The sequence below is a fragment of the Cyprinus carpio genome, chromosome B16, assembly GCF_018340385.1.
Source record: "Cyprinus carpio isolate SPL01 chromosome B16, ASM1834038v1, whole genome shotgun sequence".
Taxonomy (NCBI): Eukaryota; Metazoa; Chordata; class Actinopteri; order Cypriniformes; family Cyprinidae; genus Cyprinus; species Cyprinus carpio.
The window spans coordinates 13,240,739-13,263,529 of NC_056612.1; the positions used below are offsets into that span (position 1 = coordinate 13,240,739).

General features: G+C 37.3%; 1 protein-coding gene across 2 annotated transcripts; it reads right to left on the reverse strand.

The window, feature by feature from the left end:
* Positions 1-232: 232 nt before the first annotated feature.
* Positions 233-22,791, reverse strand: pals2a (protein associated with LIN7 2, MAGUK family member a). 2 transcript variants are annotated; one of them, XM_042740844.1, is made up of 14 exons: positions 22,662-22,791; positions 19,908-19,985; positions 19,209-19,310; positions 12,442-12,560; positions 11,069-11,221; positions 10,696-10,845; positions 9,907-10,134; positions 7,360-7,491; positions 7,036-7,132; positions 6,847-6,918; positions 6,206-6,367; positions 5,038-5,240; positions 3,842-3,970; positions 233-3,078 (listed from the first exon to the last, which is right to left on the reverse strand). In XM_042740844.1, the coding sequence occupies exons 3-14, from the start codon at positions 19,237-19,239 to the stop codon at positions 2,902-2,904; spliced, it is 1,653 nt and encodes a 550-aa protein (XP_042596778.1). In that variant the 5' UTR covers positions 19,240-19,310; positions 19,908-19,985; positions 22,662-22,791; the 3' UTR covers positions 233-2,901. The 2 variants fall into 2 exon arrangements, with proteins under 2 accessions (XP_042596778.1, XP_042596779.1); XM_042740845.1 differs by lacking the exon at positions 19,209-19,310.

Here is a 22,791-nt window from a genome sequence, read left to right on the forward strand (position 1 = left end):
AACTGGTTTCAGCTCTCTGCCTTGTAAATGACTCCTAATTAATGTCATTAACATATAAAAGATTTAGAACAGCGAGCTGCAAGAATAGCTTACATTTCCAAAAACCTGCAGTACCCTGACATGACGCTAAGCTCCTTTCCACAAAGGCATTTTTTACAAATAGGAGCGTTGACATGGATTTAAGTGTGAGCACACTTTATAAATGACACCCCAGAAAATAAAGACTCTTAAGTGATCCAAAATTAAGATTAATTTATTAGACAGCTGTTTAATTTCACAAAATACAACTCTCTGTATTGCAAAATATAGAATTTTCAAGTGAATACACAAGCTGGATAAAAATCAGTTACAAAGCCTTGAAAAAGACACTGGAGCAAGACACCAGAGACAGAGGTACATCACTACATACAGCTAGAGGACAGGTTGTGAATCTGTGAGGCCAGGTGGCTTGTGATCACGACACACTTGGTCTATATTCCATGTTTGAATGTGATTTTGTGCCTGTGAAAAAGGCATTTAGCTAAATACAGTGCTGATTCTGTATACTAGGACATACAAGCAACACAATGATTTTAGCTCATAAATCTGCAATGATAAAATTAAAACCATGATACTGGATGCACTTTATTTTATAGTACATGCACTTAATATAAGGTAATATAATGTAAGGTAACTTGGACTTGAGTTAAGGTTAGGTTTAAGGGCTGTTCACACAGAACAGGCTCTTGCTTTTAAAAACTACAGGTGCTGCACAAAGATCTCCAGATGCAGAGGTGCAGCATCCATGAATGAAAAGAAAAAGGAACATTTTTATTTTTAATTCACAAGATAAGACACTTAAAAGTACCGAAACATGAATATTAAAACAAAACAAAAAAAACAGTGCAATGGAACACACAAACTTGTTCTGTGTAAACTGTCCCTTAAGCCTAGAGTGCAGTACTATTATGTACCTATTATGCAGTACTTTTACGCTCAGCTCCTACATGCGCCTTTAAATTTTTTTGCACTGATTAGTGGCCTGGGATGTTGTTTCAAGTCGAAAAAGAAATGAATGAGACAAAACAACAAATTACTGTAGACCACAATAACAATAAACACCTGCAGTGACAAGTGTTTGTGTAAGGTGGTTAAGAGACAAATGCAACTAATTTAACAAGAGTACAAAGACATTTTTATCAGAATTGGTGCAGATGCTGGACAAGAATGAAATTTTATAGTGCGTACTGCCCTATGCATAAGCTAAGCATTAACGTTAAAACTGAAGTGTAGATTTTTACACCGTGCATGTGATGTAAATTTCGTCATAAGCATAGTACTCATGTACTGTACGCTGTTCTCTGTCCAAATATAGGTCTCTACAGGACAGTAATGGGTTACCAGATCAGTGGGCAAGGCCAAAATGAGGCCGTTTTAAACAGTGTTACCTGATTTGCTGCCATGTTTAGGGGTGGGGTCAGGTAAGGGGCATCATTTTCATTGCATTATTTAAAAACACCCACCTGTTAGAAAATGTTTACTTTCGTTTTGCAGAGATCAAGCTCTCGGTGCATCTGAAATCGCTGTAATAGGTATTACATTTGAATTTACTTTGCAACAGTAAAAAAAAAAAAAAAAAAAAAAAAAATTAATGTTCTATATAGTATGAGTACAGGTAGTATGAACGAAATTCAAACATACTACATCTGCCATGTGTGACCTACCGGCATCTGTCCATTCATAAATTGTCTGCCGTGGCCTCATGGGATAGTAAAGTGTCCATCGAATGCACACTATTGTTTTTTGCATACTATGTAGTAGGGAAGTATTCGATTTTGGGAACAGCATGTGTCTTGATACTTTTTTCCACACTAATTGGTTTGTCCACAAGGTGGAAACACTGAACCGGCCCATCATTTCAATAGAAATGTAGAAAAGTAGAAAAAAGAAAAAAAAAAAAAAAAAAAAACCTGGATGGATGACGCAATGAAGCAGGAGTTCACAAAAGTTAAAATTATGTCATCATTTACTCACCCTAAAGTTGTTCCAAACTCTTTCTTCTGCTAAACACAAAATGACATTTTAAAGAATGTGGCTAACCAAATGGTTTCTGGTCCCCTTTGACTTTCATAGTATTTTTTCCATACTATCTGGGTAACCATACAACTGTTTGGTTAGTTACCCACATTCTTCAAAATACCTTTTTATGTTCAGCAGTGGAAAGAAACTCAGACAGGTTTGAAACTACGTGAGGGTAAGTAAATGATTTTTTTTTTTTTTTTTAGTAAACGACCCCTTTAAGCGTTCGCGTCAAAACTGAAGTATACTCTGGGCTAAGTTTAGGTTCAGGATTAGTACCTAGTTATTACAGTACATACATAACAGGACTGTAAAATAAAGTGCTATTGTAAAAGTTACATTTGGCTTCCTTGAATTGAACTGAAAGGAAAGAGGATGACACTTATAAAGATCTTAAGTTTAAAGCTGGATAAACTAAAGCTGCTTGACATACTGTAGTGATTGAACTGTATGACAGATGAAGAAATGAGATGAAGCCTGCACTGTAAACCAACATTTGTAACACTAAAATTACAGCAAGAAAACAGCCCCCTGCTTTAAATACTGTAATGAAGCTTATGCTTATTTGGAAAATTGTTAATCACTATTTTAATGACAAGCCATTCAAAAAAATCCTATTTGCTTTTCCCTCCAAGTTTTTAAGTTTAGTCAGTAGAAAATAAAATAACATTAATAAATAAGTACACTTCCCTTATGTCTGTCGTGACTGGATGGCTAGTGTACATTTGCATAGTGACTGCTGGGTCCGTTCAGTGTGAACTTGTGTTCTGTGCCACAGATGATGATGATGATGATGATGATGAAGATGATGATGATGATGGGGTGTTTGGACCGCTGTACGTCTCAGTAAACCCAGTTCACAGGGACCCACTGTGGTTGTGTGCTCAGCTGCTCCACAGCTGCCTGCAGTTTCTCAAAGGCCTTGTCCAGATTGTCATTAACTATAGTCAGATCAAAGTAGTGATTGTACGCCCGCTTGATCCTGGCACTTTCGTCCACTGTTTTCTTTAGGTCCGTTTCCTAAAAAAGACAGAAACAGAAGTCGTCACACTTTGTGGCATATAAAAAAACCATGGGCCAGTTTTACTAAACAGGGCAATTCCAAAACAGCACCGATGGGTGTGGAAAATTCTGCGGGTGATTTACTAACAACGTGCAAATTAAAGAACAGATGCACCATCTTATTTACATATCAGCCAAATTAGCATAGTCGCAAATAAAGAAATAATGAAGCAACAGTACATTGAAAAGAGCTAGAGGCCAAAAAATGAAGTTTTGATAGAGCTGGTATTGCGTGACTCCTAGTTGAAGATTCCGAGTCGTCTTTTATTTCCTGAAGCGAATTAAAAATAATATGGCTTGGCAAACAATATGTTCGGATAATGTGTTCTTCTGGCATTCAGAATAAATTAATACATGTGAAAAAAAATTATATATACGAAAAACATGTATTTTATCCCCTGGAATGCGATTTTTACCAGGGAACCCCTCTCGAAATGCGATTGGGCTAATTTTGAGCAGCAATTGGGTGGGTTTTGTTGTGAAAACCTGGCAATCCTGCTTTTTAGTGCTAATTCTTTGATGCGCGTCTTAAAAAAATCTTAAAGTAAATCCTGAAAGTACAATTATAACAGCAAAAGATGGTTTACGCTTATGCTGGCGCAAGCTGTTAGTAACACTGGCCCCATATCTTAAACTCTGAGCTTATGGTAACGCCAATGTTTTCTACATTATCAATTTTTTTCCCAATAAAGTCAATTTGATAGACAGAAATGAGGCTGACCGTCAGTAGCTTGGTTGTGATCCCAGCATCCACCACAGCTTTGTGCATGTCCCGTAGTGTGTCGAGCTCTGGGGCAGCGATGAAAACCACGAATGGCATGAACTCTGATGTCTTCAGTACCTTTAGCGCCTGCAGAGCACATTTATCAAATAAAGTCTTTGTTAGTGATGGGAGAAAAGAAGCTTTTAGAAAGCTCTAAATCAACTAAACCAATTGGTCCATGAACCGATTCACTGTTTCTGATGTGCTCAATAGACCACAGGCAGGTGACACCTTCTGGTCAAAAAATCTAAGCGCAACAAAACCAATTGCAAATGCTTTCAAAAGTGTAATCTATTAAATGTAATCTACAAATAATACCATTAAATATGAAGGTTCTTTAAAATGTGTTTTATTCATTTGTAATTCTAATCAGGAAGGGTGTGTGTTTTTAGACCGGGCTTAGCAAGCCAGCTCAATTAGAAGCAATTAGGTATCATTTTTCTTTTTGTATTATACATTAAATCAAGGATTAACAATAATGAATGACTTCAGGATTACTGTCATTCGTCAAAAAGACAGATTTTCTTGCACAATAAGCAACAATTATTGCACAGCAATTGTATTTTGCGGTATACATTTTTGTAATATATATATCCAAGACCTACAATGATCTTGAGGAGGCAGTGTCAGGGCCCCTCAAAGACCAGAATTTGAGGGTTTCCCAAACTGAGAAAACCACAGGGGGCTTGTGAACAAATAATTTTGGGAAAAACAATTACTTTGGATTTTTTTTTTTTACTTCGCCACCACAAAATAAAAATGTATATTTGAATAACTTCTTGTGAATTGTGAAGGTTTCAGTGTTTTTAAATCAAAAATGTCATCAAGCTACCAGTAAAACATCAGACTTCTCTCAGGTGACATATGCCACACTTTTCTTACAATCAACTTCCATAATAAGTTTCAGTTGGATTTACCTCACAATATGGAAGAAAATGTCTGTTGCCATTTCATTACACCTTTAAAATCTCAGGGGGGTTTTAAGTAAATTTTTTGGGTCAAAGGGGTTTCGCCAACAAGTTAAGGTTATGTTGTTCATCCTGTAGCACATCCTCACCAGCTATTAATATGTAAAGACTATGGTCTATTACAGATTACAGTACACAGTGCAATATCAAAGAGAACCATCTCTGTGTCATAACATTATCACTCACCTGTGGGTTGATGTCCAGTATGCAAGTGCGTCCTGTACGAACGACTTCATGGATAGAGTCGATTTTGGTTCCATATAGATTGCCGTCATATTCTCCATGTTCAAGGTAGCGGCTTGCCTTGATGTCCATCTCCATCTCCTCCCGGGACACAAAGCAGTATGACTGGCCGTCCTTTTCATCATCACGTGGATGCCGAGAAGTGACTGAGAAACAGATGAAATTCAGATGAAGACTTTTTTTTTTTTTTGGTAAAATGACAAATGTAGTAATTATTAATGTAATTAACCTTTAGTTGGTCCCCACTGACTTGCATAGTGTTTTTTCCCCATACTAAGGAAGTCAGTGGGGACCATGGACTGAAGGTGAACTATCCCTTAAATGTTAAAGCGATAGTTCACCCAAAATTAAAAATTTGATGTTTATCTGCTTAACCCCTGGGCATCCAAGATGTAGGTGACCTTTTCTTCAGTAGAACACAAATGGAGATTTTTAAATGAAACCGTTGCAGTCTATCAGTCTTATAATGGAAGTGGATGGGAATCACGACTAAAACATACAATAAAACAAAAAAATAAAAACAAAACCAAATTAAACCCTGCAGCTCGTGACGATACACTGATGTGTAAAGACACAAAATGATCAATCTGTGCAAGAAACCGAACAGTATTTATATTGTTTTTTACCTCTGATTCACACAATGTCCAAACTGTTAGAACTCTACTGAGCACCTCCTCCTGTGCGTGTTCTCAGCAGCAGGCAGCCAGGCGTGTGAGGCATCTTCTTCTTGCTTTATGGCGGATCAGAGACTTATAAGTGCATTACCTCCTCCTATCTCTCAAATGGACCACTGACCCTCCTAATTGGGATAAATACTGTTCAGTTTCTTGCATAGACCGATCGTTTTGTGTCTTTACACATCAGTGTATAGTCACGAGCCACAGTGTTGGTTTTGTTTATGGTTTTTTTTTTTTTTTTGTATTTTAGCCATAATTCCCATCCACTTCCATCACAAAACTGACAGACTGCAATGGTTTCATTTAAAAATCTCCATTTGTGTTCTACTGAAGAAAAAAGTCACCTACATCTCGGATGCCCTGGGGGTAAGCAGATAAACGTCAAATTTTCATTTTTGGGTGAACTATCCCTTTAATGTTGATTATATACTCACAAGGTACAGTAGTTCCATATTGCAGCGGGTTTAACACAATCAGGCGGTTCTTGAGGCTTCGGCGACCCACTCCTTGTGCACCAATCAGCACAAGAGTTTTTCTCTGGAATGGAGGCATCTTTGCAACTTCCTCATAGATCTGTAATTCATGGCGGTCAAATTCTATTAGAAAGAGAGAAGTTTTGAAAGTTAATTTTTACATTTTAAAAATACTCGCAGTAGCATTCAACAGATTTTTTTTTTTATTTTTAATAATGGTAAGATTTATTTTTAATGGTTTTGAAAAGTCTCTTATGTTCGCCAGGGCTGCATTTATTTGAGCAAAAATATGATTTGAATGTTACAACATTTAATTTCTTTCCATGATGGTGAAACAGAATGATTTCTGAAAGGTCTTGTAACACTGAAGACTGGAAAATTCAAACATGTTGATTTGGTACTCAAGAAATTTCTGCAGAATCTCAAACATTTTTTCCAGGATTATTTGATGAATAGAAAGTTCAAAAACAGTATTTATTTGAAATAGTAAATGCTTTTATAGTGTTACAAAAGATGTCACTTTTGATTAATTTAATCTAACCTTGCCGAATAACAGAATGAAAGATTAAGCATGAATAACAAAGAACCCTTGCAAATCTAACCTGCATTTTTCGCTGTCAAGTACATCATTTTCTTTTTCTTCTTTTTTCCAGTTAATGTCCCGCAGAGGATTCCTAAAACAAACCCACAGGTGGAACTCTGTTTACAGCATAAATGCAATAGGAAGGAACTTTGATATCCCTAAATAATTTAATCCAGAGCTAGAAAAAAAAAAAAAAAACCCTTTGTACCTGATCCATCCAGATCTCTCCTCACAAATGCCTTCCTCTTTTCCTCAAGAAACTGACTGGGGATCAAACCAGTGCGGCCTCCATTTATATTACATGCCTAAACGAAAAAGCTTCAGTGTCAAACATTTCAGCAATTAAAAAACAAAAAAACAAAAAAAACATCCCCAATCCTACCCAATACCCAAACTTAACTACCTTACTAACTATTAATAAGAAGAAAATGAGGAGTATGAGGCAAAAGTAATGGTTAGTGGTTTGTTATTAGTGGGAATTGGACCTTAAAATAAAGTTACCAAAAAAAAAAAAAAATCATATGCTTCTCACTTGCCACCAGTTGGGGTCCTCCTTGTTCACTATATGCAGAATGTCTCCTTTAGAGAAAGCCAAACCAGCCTCTTTACAAGGGATCAGATTATCCGTGTCAGGATTGTAGTTGAAATGTGGCTTCAGATACACCTAAAGGGCATAGAAAGTGTTGTTACACCTGTTTATTAACATCTGACTCATTTTAAACAGCCTAAAAATGCAATCATGTCATAGCTCACAGGTTAAAGAAATCTAAAAATCTATGCTGACTAAAATAGATTATGCAAATGATGATGGGAAGGAACCCAATAAAAAAATAAATAAATAAAGGTGGCGGCTAAAGCGTTTCCTTGTATTGACAAAATCTGTGTTGTGTAATGCTAGAGGCCAATTCACATTGTCAACATTTTGTCTGTAGAATACTGCATCCTCCTGGGGAATAAATGAATAGTAACAGAGATGGCCTATGTTGGTGTGTGTTGTAAATGGGCTTCTCTATGAAGAACAACAGTACGTTTTCACATTAAATATTTATGGATCCTGGTGGATCTTTATCAGAGATGATTTCCCAACAGTAAACACTCAGCGGTCATTCACTGCACATAACTACGCCACGGAGTAAAGTTCAGATCTAAAAAAGACAGAATCTAGGTTTGGCACAAGGAACAGGTCCCCGGTGTTTGCTCTTGTGTGAGGTTTTCAAACAGTATTTATTCAAGGAAAGTGGGTAAAGGACATACTTGCTCACAGGGTTGATACGCAGCAGCACTGTTTGAGAACCTAAACCTATTCGGATCAGGATTTGAACCAGCAACTGTGCTGTAATCATACATGGACCTGCGAAACCTGCTTAACTCGTGCCATTTCTTTGCATCAAATATGTTGCACATTACAGTCCTGTGTGTGCCAATTATGACTCATTGTGGTTCAAAAAACTTTACTAACATTAGAAAGATTTGATGGAAGAAAAAAAAAAAAAAAAAAGGTAATGACTGAGAATTTGAGGATCTATTTCTCTCCAGGCCCAGATCTCCTTAGAGTAGAAAGTAAGGGTGTGCGCATGTTTAACTCCTCCCATCTGCCCTACTTAGCACAGGTCGTGTTATTAATAGGGATAACCATGTTCAGTTTCAGCCCGATGCCATTCTGAGTCACCCAGAGGCCAGGTCTCTCCTTTTTCCTTCTCAAGGACTGTTTGAATCCTTAAGCCATCAGGAGGTTATACAGCACTAAAATCAGGTCTATGGGACAAGATTATTTTATACTCTCAGCATCTGATTATTAGGGAAAGATAGTAGCAGTTCAGATGAAGATGATCTTGTACAAACTCATGCCAGTTCTTGTTGCAGCAAATGTCCACCAAACTGAATTTTGGATGGGTTTGTCCCATTACAGTCAATAAAAATTTAGATAATGTAATGAATAAATTAGGGATGCACCGATACCATACTCGTTAAAATGCCCCGATACCAAACGCAGATACCATACAGCATGTAAACTGAAAGAATCACAGACAACAGAACAAACAGAGTAGAATGGAGTTATTAGAAATTAAAGATGTCTATTAAGTACATGCATGTAATTAATATAATGTTAAACATCCAATACTCAAGCGAATATCTCCCTCTCACAGACGTCACTGGAAAGTTTATAGTTTGGTCGGATATGTCAAAAGCAAATAAGTAAAACAATGCACAAGTTACTAATTTGACGGTAAGTCGATACAGGTAAGGAGAGAGAGAGAGAGAGAGAGAGAGACACTTGTTGCATGATCTTTATTGCTGTTTGCTCAGTGTATGCATCACTTCGATTAAAATTAAATCGTAAATAACAAATTATAGGGGCAATTACTATAACATTTATTTTATATGTCAACGATACAGACTTTATCTAAATCAAAGTGAAACTAGCAGTCTTTGTGAAACGTGCTATATGCTTCTCTCTCATTCTGTGTGCGTGTGCTGAACATGTTTTGATTGTTGACGTTAATTGCATTATATGAGTCGCTTTGGAATACAAGTCGAAGCACGTTTCAGATAAAGAAAAATGTGACTTATGTTTCAGAAAATGTGTTCATTTGTATGTAAAGAGTGATTCCTTGCATTATTACAGGAAGTCTTGTAATTACAGTACTGAGCCGCTGCAATGGAGCAGCTCTAATGTGCTATCAACTTGAATATAAAGTACCATAGGGAAAAAAAGAATAGTGAAAGAAACAAAAGCCCACAGAATACTGAGGAAATATCTATTTAATAAATGTACTAAGCCAAATAACATTATAAATATTCTTTTGGGTTTTGTACCCAGTATTTATAGAATTATAAATGCAATGAAAATACATGTACTGGTACTTGGTTATGGGCAAGTAGTACCAAAAATAAAAATATCGTCAGTTCTGGAAAAAGTGATATCAGTGCATTCCTAAGATAAATAAATACAACTGAAACCCAGTGCCATGAAACCACTAAACACAAAACCGCCGTGTAACAAACAAAAAGATGAATGTTTTTTAATTGGGTGTCATTTAACTTGATTGGGTTTGCTGTGAATCAGTGGTGCGCTGACCTGTGCGGGCGGAGGTGTGTCCCTGTAGCTGGGCAGGATTTTGAGTGTGATGCTTCCATTGCAGTCCCTCAGCATGTGCTGTAATGCCATGGGGTCTTTGCCCACCTCTCGGCCGTTCACCTCTCGGATGACATCACCTGCATGCAGCATTCCTTGCCTGTCAATCATGCTGCCGTGCATAACACGCGCGATGACAAGGTCGCCATCCTCCACCCGGAATGTTACACCCTAAAAGAGACGACGCTATGAATCGCAGAAATGCCAGCACAAAGAGTCAGGCATACTTTTTATTAAAGGATGATGGGGGATATTATGTTATATTATATTATTAAAAGCCACTGAAAACATCATTATTCATTCATTCAATTTATTGAATACGGCATTATATTATATTATTATATTAAAATAAAAAAATAAATTAATTCTTTCAGTGACTTTTTATATGAATTATTTGAAAACATCCCTAAATAAATGTTATTTTCAGTGGCTTTTAATATAATGAAATGCGCAGTAAATGAATGAAAGGTTTTCAGTGGCTTTTTTAACCAACTCCCTTGTGAATTTCTGACCTTGACAGAGACACAGTGACATTTTACTAGGTGTTAAAAACACTGCAGGCTGCCAACTATAGATCTGCTGCTCGAGACTAGTTGGCCTTTTTCAGCGCAGACCAACCAAATGGCACTGCATGGATTTGAAACACAAGCTGTTAGTAGAGAGACTCTACAGAGCTAAAGATCTGACCGTCTGTGGGATCTAATCCTGTGAAACAGAACATCTGTCACTCACCAGAGGCTCTCCAGCCTTCTTCTGGATGCTGATCATGCGAACCGTGTCAGCCGGCATGAGGGATGAGCTGGCCATGCTGGTGGAATTGGTGCTGGTGGGAGGAGCTTCATATGACTTAGAGGCCACCTTGTCGTGAGCTTCTAACAGGGACTGAAAACACCAAGAGAACACAGAACAGAACAAACAACAAATTACCAAATAAATCATCTTCCTTTAAAAAAAAAAAAAAACACGATCAACTTATTTGTCCAATATAGTTGATCTTGCTTCCTTCTCTACTGAGAAGACTATATGATGAATAAATAATTGTACATAAACAGTCAACATATTTTCATGAAAGGCGCAGTCAGAAAGACACAAAGAGGTTTAATACCTGGAAGTGCGGTTCCTTCAGGATCTTACAGAGTTCTGCTGCACTTTCATCATGAGTGGTCAGACTGCTCATATCAGACAGGATCTCACTCACTAGCTCCACGTTATTACTTTGCACCGCCTCCAGCTTAACATCCTCCAATCGCTCGTGAGCCTGCGAGAGAGAGTGGGCGGAGACTAAATAACTTGAGTGTCTTGCCAAGAAAGCGATTAATGGATTACGTCTAGATTAACATATGCACTGCCAGGTACACTTCAGATGGAAGAGAGAGTTTTAACAACTGTAAAAATCATTAAGAATAATGATTTAATCAAGTGTCTCAGTGCTTGATTTTTATTAAAGCAGATTTTTTTAAATATGAAAAAATGAAACTATCATGCCTTTGTGTTATTTTTCCAAATATTATATTGATTCATTTGATTGTTTTACTCGTTCAAACTTTCAATCTTTAATGATAAAAGCATTAAAAAAAAAAACAAAAAAAAAAAACACTATAAACAGAGTGAAAAAAAAAAAAATGGATTAAAATTAAACCCACAGTTTTTATTTCCAGTGTCATTTCCACCACAATGTCTTTCAAATGTTCTTGTTTAACAAACAGTCTGTGAAATGCATGAATGAATGAATGAATGATGTGTGAAGACTACTTTTGTGTATGGTTTCAAAGTTGTAATAAGCTAAATTTGTTCTCAATCATGTGCATATAACACAAATTGTAAAGTGGTGGGAATTTAAGACTTTCAATTCGGTTTTTATTTTTTGAGATCTATGACATGCACCAACAATTTTAGTAAACAAACAAGTTACAATCAATTTCTCGCTCTCTCAGTTTGCTCCCTATCAGGGGTCGCCAGAATAACCTGCACAACACAAAGTGTGTTTAAAAATCATTAAGGACTGAAAACCGTGTCAGCACAGGATGATTCAGAGGAAACAGACCATACAAACTGGACATTAATGCAGATCAAACCGTCAGACACTTGTAAACTAACTCTTACTAGAAAAATCAACAGTAACACGGACTATATATTTCTCACAAAGGCGTGTTAGTTCCTAATCAAACAAAGTGAAACTCAACCAGTATATCTCACAATCTAAACAATTTCACACAGCTATATTAAGAATATGAAGAGGCCCACTGTACATCCTGTACATCACATTCTTATGACCTGAGACACAACAAACGATCCCTGGCCTCATAAATGTGTGCACACGTGAACGTTTATGCTGATATTTAGGAGGCAGATAAAAGCTCTCTTATTTACTAATCATTTAAATGATTTAAAAAGCATCATGTATAATGGTAATCAATTATTTGATGTCTCCCAATAGCTATCAAACTAAAGGAGTTCAAATGAAGTATTAGTGTATACCTTAGCAAGGGAACGAACTATGGGACTCTCCATAATGCCACGGAGGAAGATGAGGTCGATGTCTTTGGCTCCTGTTGAAGGCGGCAGCTCCTTGAGGTTATCCAGCACCTGCTGCATGGCTGAGGGTCACACACACAATTTACACACTTCATTAAAATATATATATATATTAAAACCAAGATTGCAATTAATGTGATTATGATAAGGGAAATCATAGAATAAAGCAAACAACAAATTGCAGATACCCATTTTTTAAAATCCTTAAGCACTAGAGACTGTATATATTATGGCATCAAAATACATGAAATGGAAGATTAGAGTTTAATAACTCAATCATGTCTCTCATACTATATATTAATTTATAAAAAGAACTTGAACAAATCAAGTTAGACCAACTAGATGTAGCTGGCCATTTTTACAATCACGCCTCAATATTAGTACTCGCCAATTGTAAATTACAAAATGTATAGGCCTACATACATATACATGTAAAACTGTGTGTGTGTATTATATAAAATAATTAATAATAATAATAATAATAATAAGATAAAATAAGGTTTATGTATAAAGGCTAACTGTACAGAAAGAGACACTTCATTTCCACTTAAGACAAAATATAGTTTAAACGAAGTAAACAAGTGAAACAATTAGGTTTCATATATCACAATCAGATCATATTTACAAAGTAGGGCCCTAAATTAACAAACAAGCTTCAAATGTGAGGATTTATTCTCTTTGACAGATAAATAAATATTAAATTGTTTAAATGTGTAGCTACAGTCACAACACGTACTGAAATAGTCAAAATAAGAAATATAGCCGTAAGCGTAAGATCAAGTTTTCGATCACTTATATTAGGCACTTTTTGCATTGAAATTGGTTTACTCTGACAGTGAAAATGAGACGTATGGTTTTTTTTTTTTAGGGTATCGGTTAATTTCTTACCATTTTGACAGTGTCTGCTTGCATATTTTAATCATATTTGGTAAATCTCTTTAATGTATTTGCCCTAAATTGATCTGTTTTCCTTGGAAATTTAGGCTATTTTTGTATTCTTTTCTTTTGTCATTTTGTTTTAAGGAGTTAAAAATGGTCCTCATCAACCTTGATGTACATTCTCTCACATTACTTTGTTAAAGTTTTGGCCAGTTTTTTGTAAGGGTGGTGGGGGGGGGGTTTGGTGAGCTTTTGGGCTGGAAATCATCCATCCAATCTGGCAACACTCTGGCATCCACATGGATGATTAGTAATTCAACAGAAATGTGTCTAATTGATGTGGTTTTTAACGGCATCATTCAAGTCCATCTTGAATCTTTGATGAAACTGGGTACGGCAACAAACTTGTCAAAAAAGGCAAATGACTTCCAAAGGAAAAATCACTCCCTCTTACTGTTAGACTCAAAGAGAAGGAAAAAAAAAAACCTCTGTAGGGTGACCAGAAGCTTTGTTGGATGTGGACTTAAATTTAAATGAATAGCATGTCATAAATCAACAAAAAATGCTTATACTCCTGACAATAAATTTCAAAAACAGTTTCCACAGCATGGCAGGAAGTGATTTTGGATCCTGTTTACAGTCAACACTACACAACCTACTGCTTTCCAGTAACAGAACGACACAACAAATCCATGTGTATATTACTACATCAGAAAGCACTCAGACAATTATAAAACAACTTGAGAGCCTCAAAAAGGGCATATTCATCACGAAGTGGAGTAATCTGCATAGTGCAAACAGTAACTATTTCCATGGTGAACAAACCCACACACAGACCTCTCCCTCAATAAGGCAACAAACTGCACAAAATGGCAGAGAAATCGGTGTGTCAGCAGAAGCAGCTGAAAGAAAACACAGAGCTGAGGATCATACATGCAGGTCATTAAGCCTGTGAGACCAGCCGTTTCATCAGAGCTTATCTGTAACATCTCCATCTCCACATGGAGCTCCATGGGTCCCTTTCTACAAAGGCAAGATACATTAGACACTGAGAGAGTTATGATGATATGTCTAGAAGGACTGAAGAGGTCTTTGCAGTTTCTGACCCATACTCAGGAGCAGCAATTTTCCAAAGCTCTATAGTCTGCGGTCATGAATAGATGTGAACCTGATCAAAATCAAATAAAAAGTCCACTGCGTAATGACTATGTAATTCCGGTGCTTATCTCCATTAATGGGAGATCGCAATATTTAAAGGGATACTCCACCCCAAAATGAAAATGTTGTCATTAATCACTTAATGTCAAGGTCCTTAAAAGGTCTGCCATCAGACGTGCAATGTGGGTTATATGAAGCGACGGGAACACTTTTTGTAAGCGAAGAAAACTAAAATAATGATTTCAGTAATTCCTTTGTCAACGGTCTCCTCTGTGTCTCTCCATATCACTGTATGCTCTTCTGTATCATCTGCACCACAAGGATGCGCTGTTTCTACGTGTATTTAGCTTTGATTTGAAAAAAAAAAAAAAAAGCGCGGCTGATACAGAAGAGCATATGGTGATATGGAGAGACACAGAGGAGACTGTTGACATAGGAATTGTTAAATAAAGTCGTAATTTTTGTTTTCTCCGCTTACAAAAAGTGTTCCCGTCACTTCATATAACCCAGATTGCACGTCTGATGGCAGATAGACTATTCTGACATCGACTTTCATACCTTTTATGGACCTTGACACTGTTATTTATTTGGAAGTCTATGGGACAGTCACAGGCCTCCCGGTTTTCATCCAAAATATCTTAAATTGTGTTCCGAAGACGTACAAAGCTCTTACGGGTTTGGAACGACATGGGGGTAAGTGATTAATGACAACATTTTCATTTTGGGGTGGAGTGTCCCTTTAATGTAAATGTGTATATCAAAATTAACAGTTTAAAATTCTTGTTTACTTCATTATTTTTCATACGTACGCACAGTCAAGACCATGTGTACAGTGCACACATTTACGCAAAGTTAATTTTTTTATAAATCCATATATGTAGGTGTGAAAAAAAAAAAAAAAAAAAAAAAAAGTGAGGCTACGCACTTTCTATACCCAGTCTGTGCATACGCAACGTTTACAAATGAGGCCCCGGTCACTTGTCTAAAAAAAAAAAAAAAAAAAAAAAAAAAAAATTAATAAAGCGAATAGAAGCCACCCTTCTTTAAAAGACTATTCTTTTTACTCAGGGAGACATAAATCCTTTTCGAGACTAGATTTTATCTTTGCCTCAAAAGATTTATTTCAAAATATTCAAAATGCGCATTACATTCCGGTGACCTGGTCTGATCACAAACCCATATGTTGTTCAGTCAAGGTTCGCCCATTTTCCACTAAAGCCCCCAGATGGCGTCTTAATACTTCTTTACTGCGAGATGAGTCTTTCAAAGCTCAGTTTGAAACAAATTTTAGTGAATTTTTGGACTTTAATGTTGGCTCTGTTCTCGATCCAAGGATTCTTTGGAGGCCGTAAAAGGCTTTATAAGGAGTAATACCACTTTATATGCCTCAACACAAAACAAAGCTCGTGCAGCTAAATTGGAAGCTTTAGAATTAAAATATACGTCCCTTGATGCTTCCCTGCAACATAATTTTAATGATTACACAACCCTACAAAAGGAATTGATCAAAAAAGAGATTAACTCTCTTCTGAGGCGTCGTTCAGAATTCCTCATGCACAAAACCAGACAAACTTATTATTTTAACTCCTCAAAACCCAGTCGCTTACTGGCAATGAAACTTCGGACGGATGAGCACTTTGCTGATATCTTTTGCATTAAAGACAAAAATAACACTATACAATGTGACCCAAAGAAAGTAAATGCTGTTTTCCGCCTCCTTCTATCAGGAGTTATATAATTCGGAAAATAATTTTGATAAAGATGTCTGCAATAATTTCCTGAAAGATGTTAAACTATCTCATCTCAGTAATGATGATGCCATAAAATTAGATCAACCAATCACATTACAGGAGTGCGAGACAGCTGCTAGGGACATGCGTAAAGGTAGATCACCAGGTCCAGACGGAATACCACCCGAATCTTATCTTACTTTTTGGCCCCAGATTGGCCCGCTTTTACTGGAGATGATTTTATATTCTGTTAGAGAGGGATCATTTTCTAGGGATGTTAATTCTGCATTAATTTCACTGCTTCTTAAAAAAGGAAAGGATCCAGCTGATTGCGCCAGCTATAGGCCTCTTTCGCTTTTAAATGCAGATTTAAAGATTTACGCAAAATTACTGGCCCGTCGGCTTCAAGGCCATATGACAGAATTGGTACATAGTGATCAAACTGGGTTTATAAAGTCTAGACTTGCTACAGATAATGTTAGAAGACTATTACACATTATACATGATGCTCAAGATTTAAATTCCCCTGCTGCTGTCCTTTCACTAGATGCAATGAAGGCCTTTGACCGCCTGGAGTGGCCATTTCTGTGGGCAGTGATAAAGGTTATGGGGGTTGGTTTGCCGTTTATTAATATGATTAAGGTCCTGTATAAAAACCCAACAGCTGTAGTACTTACGGGCAAAATTAGCTCCTCCCCATTTGCTGTCTTGAGAGGATCAAGACAAGGATGTCCTCTTAGCCCTCTGTTATTCGCCCTTTCTCTTGAGCCACTGGCACAAGCTATCCGTGGTTCTCCCACAATCTCTCCAATTTCCATTAGAGGTACATACCACCATGTTTCACTTTATGCTGATGATATTTTATTGTATATAAATAACCCAGTGCAATGTATCCCACATATTTTGTCTACCTTCGATCTTTATGGCAAGCTTTCTGGCTTCAAAATTAACTGGCAGAAATCAGCTTTACTACCTTTAAATCAGGCAATGTGCAATACTCCCATCCCTGCATCTATTCCAGTTACTAATAACTTCACTTATCTGGGGATGGACATCTCTTCCTCCATACAGACAATTATTAAAAACAATTTTTGTAAAACACTTAAAGTTGTGGCGGATCTGGACAGGTGGTCTAACCTGCCAAATTCGCTTCGTGGCAGGGTAGCCATAATTAAAATGAATATTCTGCCCAGAATCAATTTTGTCAGCTCAATGCTCCCCCTTCCCCCACCCCCTAAATATTGGGGCAAATTGCACTCAGCAATAAGTAAATTTCTGTGGCATGGCAAACGACCTCGTATTAAGCTCACCACCATGCAGCGAGAAAGGCAGGCTGGTGGCCTGTCTCTCCCAAATTTTAAGTTCTATGAGTGGGCCTTTACACTTAGACCTCTTCTATCCTGGTTTCACCCTGATGCTCAAGTCTCTTGGCGAACTTTAGAGGAACGGATGATAGCTCCATATTCTTTTACTAATATTTTGTATGCAAAAATCTCACCCCATCAATGCCTTTTGAAATTTGGTCCTATGATTTCATATTTACTTTTGGTATGGAGGAGGGTGGAGAAATTGGCTGGTTGTTTTTCTATCTGGGACCCACACTTTCCAATATTTAACAATGAGAGATTGCTGATTGGCGGTTGTCATATTCGATTTCCTGATTGGGAAAAAAAAAACATTTATACACTTGGGGATATTTATGGGGAGGCGGGGTTACTTACTTTTCAAAATATTTGCATCAAGCATGGTATACCACGTACCTCCTTTTTCTTTTATTTGCAGTTGAGATCGACTCTAAAAAGCAACGGTGCCCCCTTACAAGCTCCGCTCACATCACATCCAATTCGAAAATTGTTTTACTCTGTCGGGAGCACTAGGGGTTTTGTATCAAGACTCTACTGGCTCTTGCTGCGATATGCTTATAGACCTCTGGCGTTGGACACAGTGTGGAGGAGAGATGTTCCAGATTTGTCACCCGCATTTGATTGGGATAAAGTGTGGATCAATATAGGTTTATCATCCAGAAACCCTGATCACCAGCAAATTCATTATAATTTTGTACATAGGGTTTATTTTACCCCTAGGAAGCTTCATTTAATGAAGGTTATTGACGATCCTACTTGTACTTTCTGTTCTGCTAAAGTGATTGGCAGTTACTTTCACATGTTCTGGGAATGTTCCCCAGTGGCTGAATTTTGGAAGATGATTGCCTTTAACCTCTCTAAGTTGTTTAAGATTAGACTGCCTTGTACGCCTGCTACACTTATTTTGAATGATTTGTCAAAGTTGGGATTGACACTGGACAAGAGAAGGGCATTGTTGGCTGGACTTACAGCTGCTAAAAAACTACTTGCCACTCGCTGGAAACCTCCACACTCACTCTGCTTTCGAGCTTGGCTTTTAATGTATTTGGATATTGTTTACTTGGAGTTGTCAATAGCTAGAGTCCACGGTGCCAAAGAGTCAGCAATAGAGGCTTGGCACTCTTTGCTGACCACTCTCCGTGGGCTTTAGATTTAATCTGCGAGTGAGATATGGGGATCGGGATCCAAGGGGCGGGTGGGTTCCACATGGGATTTTATTTATTTTTCTTTTATTTTGTTTCTTTTTATTATTTTTTTTATTTTTTTATTTTTTATTTTTTATTTATTTTTTATTTTTTATTTTTTTTTTATGTTAATTATGCTTCATTATATATGCTTATGTATAGACATGTATGTAAATGGATGTATATATACATTTATATTCTATTTCTGTGAAGCATGTCTGTATGTTTTTCCCTAAACATAAAAAATAAAAAAAAAAAAAAAAAAAAAAAAAAATAATAATAATAATAATAGAAGCCATGCCAACTGTCCCATCTCAGTGGACATCACAAACATCACCCACCCTAATGATCTATAAAGCATCCTATAAACCTGTAAGAGGCTCTAAGGTGCTTACCTGTGCCAGATTTGGCATTGGCAACAGTCATTATTCCTATATTGCAGGGCAAGTTCACGGCTAAGACAAAATTTGTCTTCAATAGCAATGAGAACCAAGCACCTGGGGACAGGAAGAAGCAGGTCCACATCAGAATGTTTATTCTCTCCATCATTCTGTGCTACTTTTCCATTTTTCATTAAAAACAGAATGAGAAAGTCAAACGGTTATGATAAAAACCAGCCAGAGACATTTTTATCCATGCAGTGTCAGCTAAGTGCATCAGAAACATCCAGTTAAGTAGTCTTTGAAATCTTGTATCACTGAGGGCCTTGAACTACGAATCAGGTGAAATTAAGAGAAAAGGACTTTACCCACAAACAGACCATCTTTACACACAACAGTCCATCCACATGATCACAGACAAGCAAACAAAGATATTCTACAAACAAAATCTGGATCGGTTTCTGCTGATTGCTGATTACAGCTCTACAATCCTATAATGTGTGTGTTTATTTAGAAGCATATACAATGTGTTTTGTGTAGAAAAAGGAAAACTCTCAGCTGTACTTTACCAATGGCAACAACATTTACTTCAGCTTCTCTGGATATCATAATGCCACCCATAATCATTTGAGGAAATTAGTATTTTCATGCACGTCAATTCAGCACAGAAAGGAGGATACAGAATATAACAATACATATGTAATAATAACTCACCTGCAAAATTAATTTCAGGGCAGTTCACAGAACCTCTGCTCAGCCTCTTCTCATCTGGAGCTCATGAAGACAGAAAACCTGTAAGAGGTCAGATTTCCAACATTACTAAAAACTGCAAAAGCCCCACTGTGAGTCCTACATACAACAATACACAGACAAAGAGATTGACATCTGATTGAAATAACTAATACTTGTGTTTAATGTGGAAAGATGAGCATATAACTAAAATGCAAGCAAAAATAACATTCCCTTTATTAAAAACAGCTCACAAGAGACTGCAAAGTTTCTCTGAAAGTAATAAAACACACTTCTACATAATCACAGAAGATGGTGTTTCCACTACGCTTTTAACATGTGCTTAGGCAGAACACATATCTTTTAGGGAACTAAAATCAAACTCAGATACACTACCATTTAAAAGTTTGGGGTCAGTATATTAAAGGGATAACTCCACCCAAAAATGAAAATTGTGTCATTAATCACCTACCCCCATGTCGTTCCAAACCCGTAAAAGCTCAGTTTGTCTTCGGAACACAATTTAAGATATTTTGGATGAAAACCGGGAGGCCTGTGACTGTCCCATAGACTGCCAAGTAAATAACAGTGTCAAGGTCCAGAAAAGGTTTGAAAGTCATCGTCAGAATACTCCATCCATTTCTACGTGTATTTAGCTTTGATTTGAAAGAAAACAGCGCATCCTTGTGGCATGGCTGATACAGAAGAGCATACACAGCACACTGTGATATGGAGAGACACAGAGGAGACTGCTGACAAAGGAATTGCTGAATAAAGTTGTTATTTTTGTTTTCTTTGCTTACAAAAAGTGTTCCCGTCGCTTCACATAACCCAGATTGCACGTCTGATAGCAGATGGGAGTACTCTGATGACGACTTTAATACCTTTTCTGGACCTTGACCCTTTTATTTACTTGGCAGTCAATGGGACAGTCACAGGCCTCCCGGTTTTCATCCAAAATATCTTAAATTGTGTTCCGAAGACGAACGGCGCTTTTACGGGTTTGGAATGACATGGGGTAAGTGATTAATAAAAAAAAAAAAAATCATTTTTTTGGGTGGAGTATCCCTTTAATACAGCATATTCATATAATTCAGCAGGGACGCATTAAATTGATAGTAAAAGTGACAGTTAAGAATGTTATCGTTACAAAGGATTCCTAATGCAAATAAATGCCGAACATTTGAACTTTCTATTCAAAGAATCTTTTAAAAATAATGTATAATGGTTTCCACAAAATCATTAAGCAGCACAACTATTTTCAACATTGATAAATGTTTCTTGAGTGCCAAATCATCATATTATAATGTTTTCTGATATTAAAATGTTTTCACAGAAATAACTTACATTTATAATTGTCATTTCAATCAAACAAATCCCGTAAAAAAAGCAAACAAACAAACATGAATGGTAGTGCACACCTGCAGCACAGAGCAAAAAAAAAAAAAAAAAAAAACATGTCTTCACAAGTCCAATACAATGCATATTCCATTTCAAGACTCTGACTGTAGTAGAACAATACTACAGCTGTGGTGGCAGGTGTATGCGACAGCTTACAAATAAGCGTGGAAGTTTAATCTGATTGGGAGTCATTATCAGATCAAGACAGCAGCCTTCCTGTCTCACTTCGCAGGGGGCAATTTTGTATGAAGCCACAAGAATCCAAAAGAAACTACAGTCACATATAGTGTTTCAATCACTCCATCAAACACCATTATGAATCTGAAAAAGGCTACTGATTTTAGGAACCTAGCCCATCACTGTTGCACAACTAACAGTATACTGGTGCGGGCAGAGTAATCCCATTCTGCTGACACTATCAGTCCTGTGTGGTGTGCTATTGCACAGTATGCTGTAGAATAGCATGTTCACACTTACAGCTTGAGGCCAAAGGGTTGGGGGAAATGTAACTAGGCCAAGGTGTTTTAAAGTGGAGGAGCATGTAAGAGAAGCTTGCATTCAACACAAAGTCAAAAATAAAATGTTTGCTTAAACAAACTGAATAGTCACCAAAATAAAATTGTTTTTCCCCTCATGATTTGCTACTAAACTATGGTCATTCAGTAAGTTGAGAAACTGTTAAAGGGCTAAATATGCTTGGCTGCTGGTCCCCATTTGAGATTTAGATATATACGTACATGGCCCCACTAAAGTAGTCAGACGCAAATACAGATGAAATTCAGCTCTGCACTTGTCCTGTGTGTTGTAATTGAGTTACAACGCTCTCATTGTTACAGGCAACTCGCTCACAGAGGACTGTCCTGGCAGTGGCACGTCTTATTAAGACACTGTTCCAGGTCATATAACCTACCATTTGTAAAGGTTTCCAGTCACGCTGGACAGTACGTATTAGATTTTTATAATGGAAACACAAGCGCACGTGCGGCCCATTCAACTTCAAGGAAACGCGCAGCGCGTGGCTCGCGCTGAGCTAGAACAGCTTTTACAAACCTGACTCGTTTAATCGTAAGTTAACATTATGCGTTCGGTCGGTTCGTTTTCGCAGTTCTTTCATTCATAGTTAGAATTGGCTGCGACAGTTAGCTTTATCAATGTAGCCGCGGAGCGCTAGCAGCAATCAGCTGTTTATTATTAGACGGCTAACTGGATTTAGCTGGTTAGCGCTCCAATCAAAAGTGTCCCCAGTGTGAGACAGCTGTATAGACAGCCACGTGTAGAGATCTGCTCACAAACACCCGCATCTACAATCCCAAATCATTCACAGGCCTCGAGACTTACCTCACTGACCCCCCTGGGTGGACCTGTGTCCCGGTGAAAAATTTAAAGCCCCATGAATTTCCCAAGCAGACAGAACAAGACACTTATCCTCTCTAGTGCTCTATATGTCAGTCAGGACGTTCGGACCCGC

Bases quoted from the DNA above. Each gene is read 5' to 3' on its own strand.
- pals2a (XM_042740844.1), bottom strand. From the start codon at position 19,239: ATGACTGTTGCCAATGCCAAATCTGGCACAG. The intron at 7,492-9,906 runs GTCAGCGCACCA...TATGCCCTTTAG, and splicing joins ACACACCTCCGCCCGCACAG to GTGTATCTGAAGCCACATTT. The intron at 7,133-7,359 runs GTGAGAAGCATA...TTTTTCGTTTAG, and splicing joins AGGACCCCAACTGGTGGCAA to GCATGTAATATAAATGGAGG.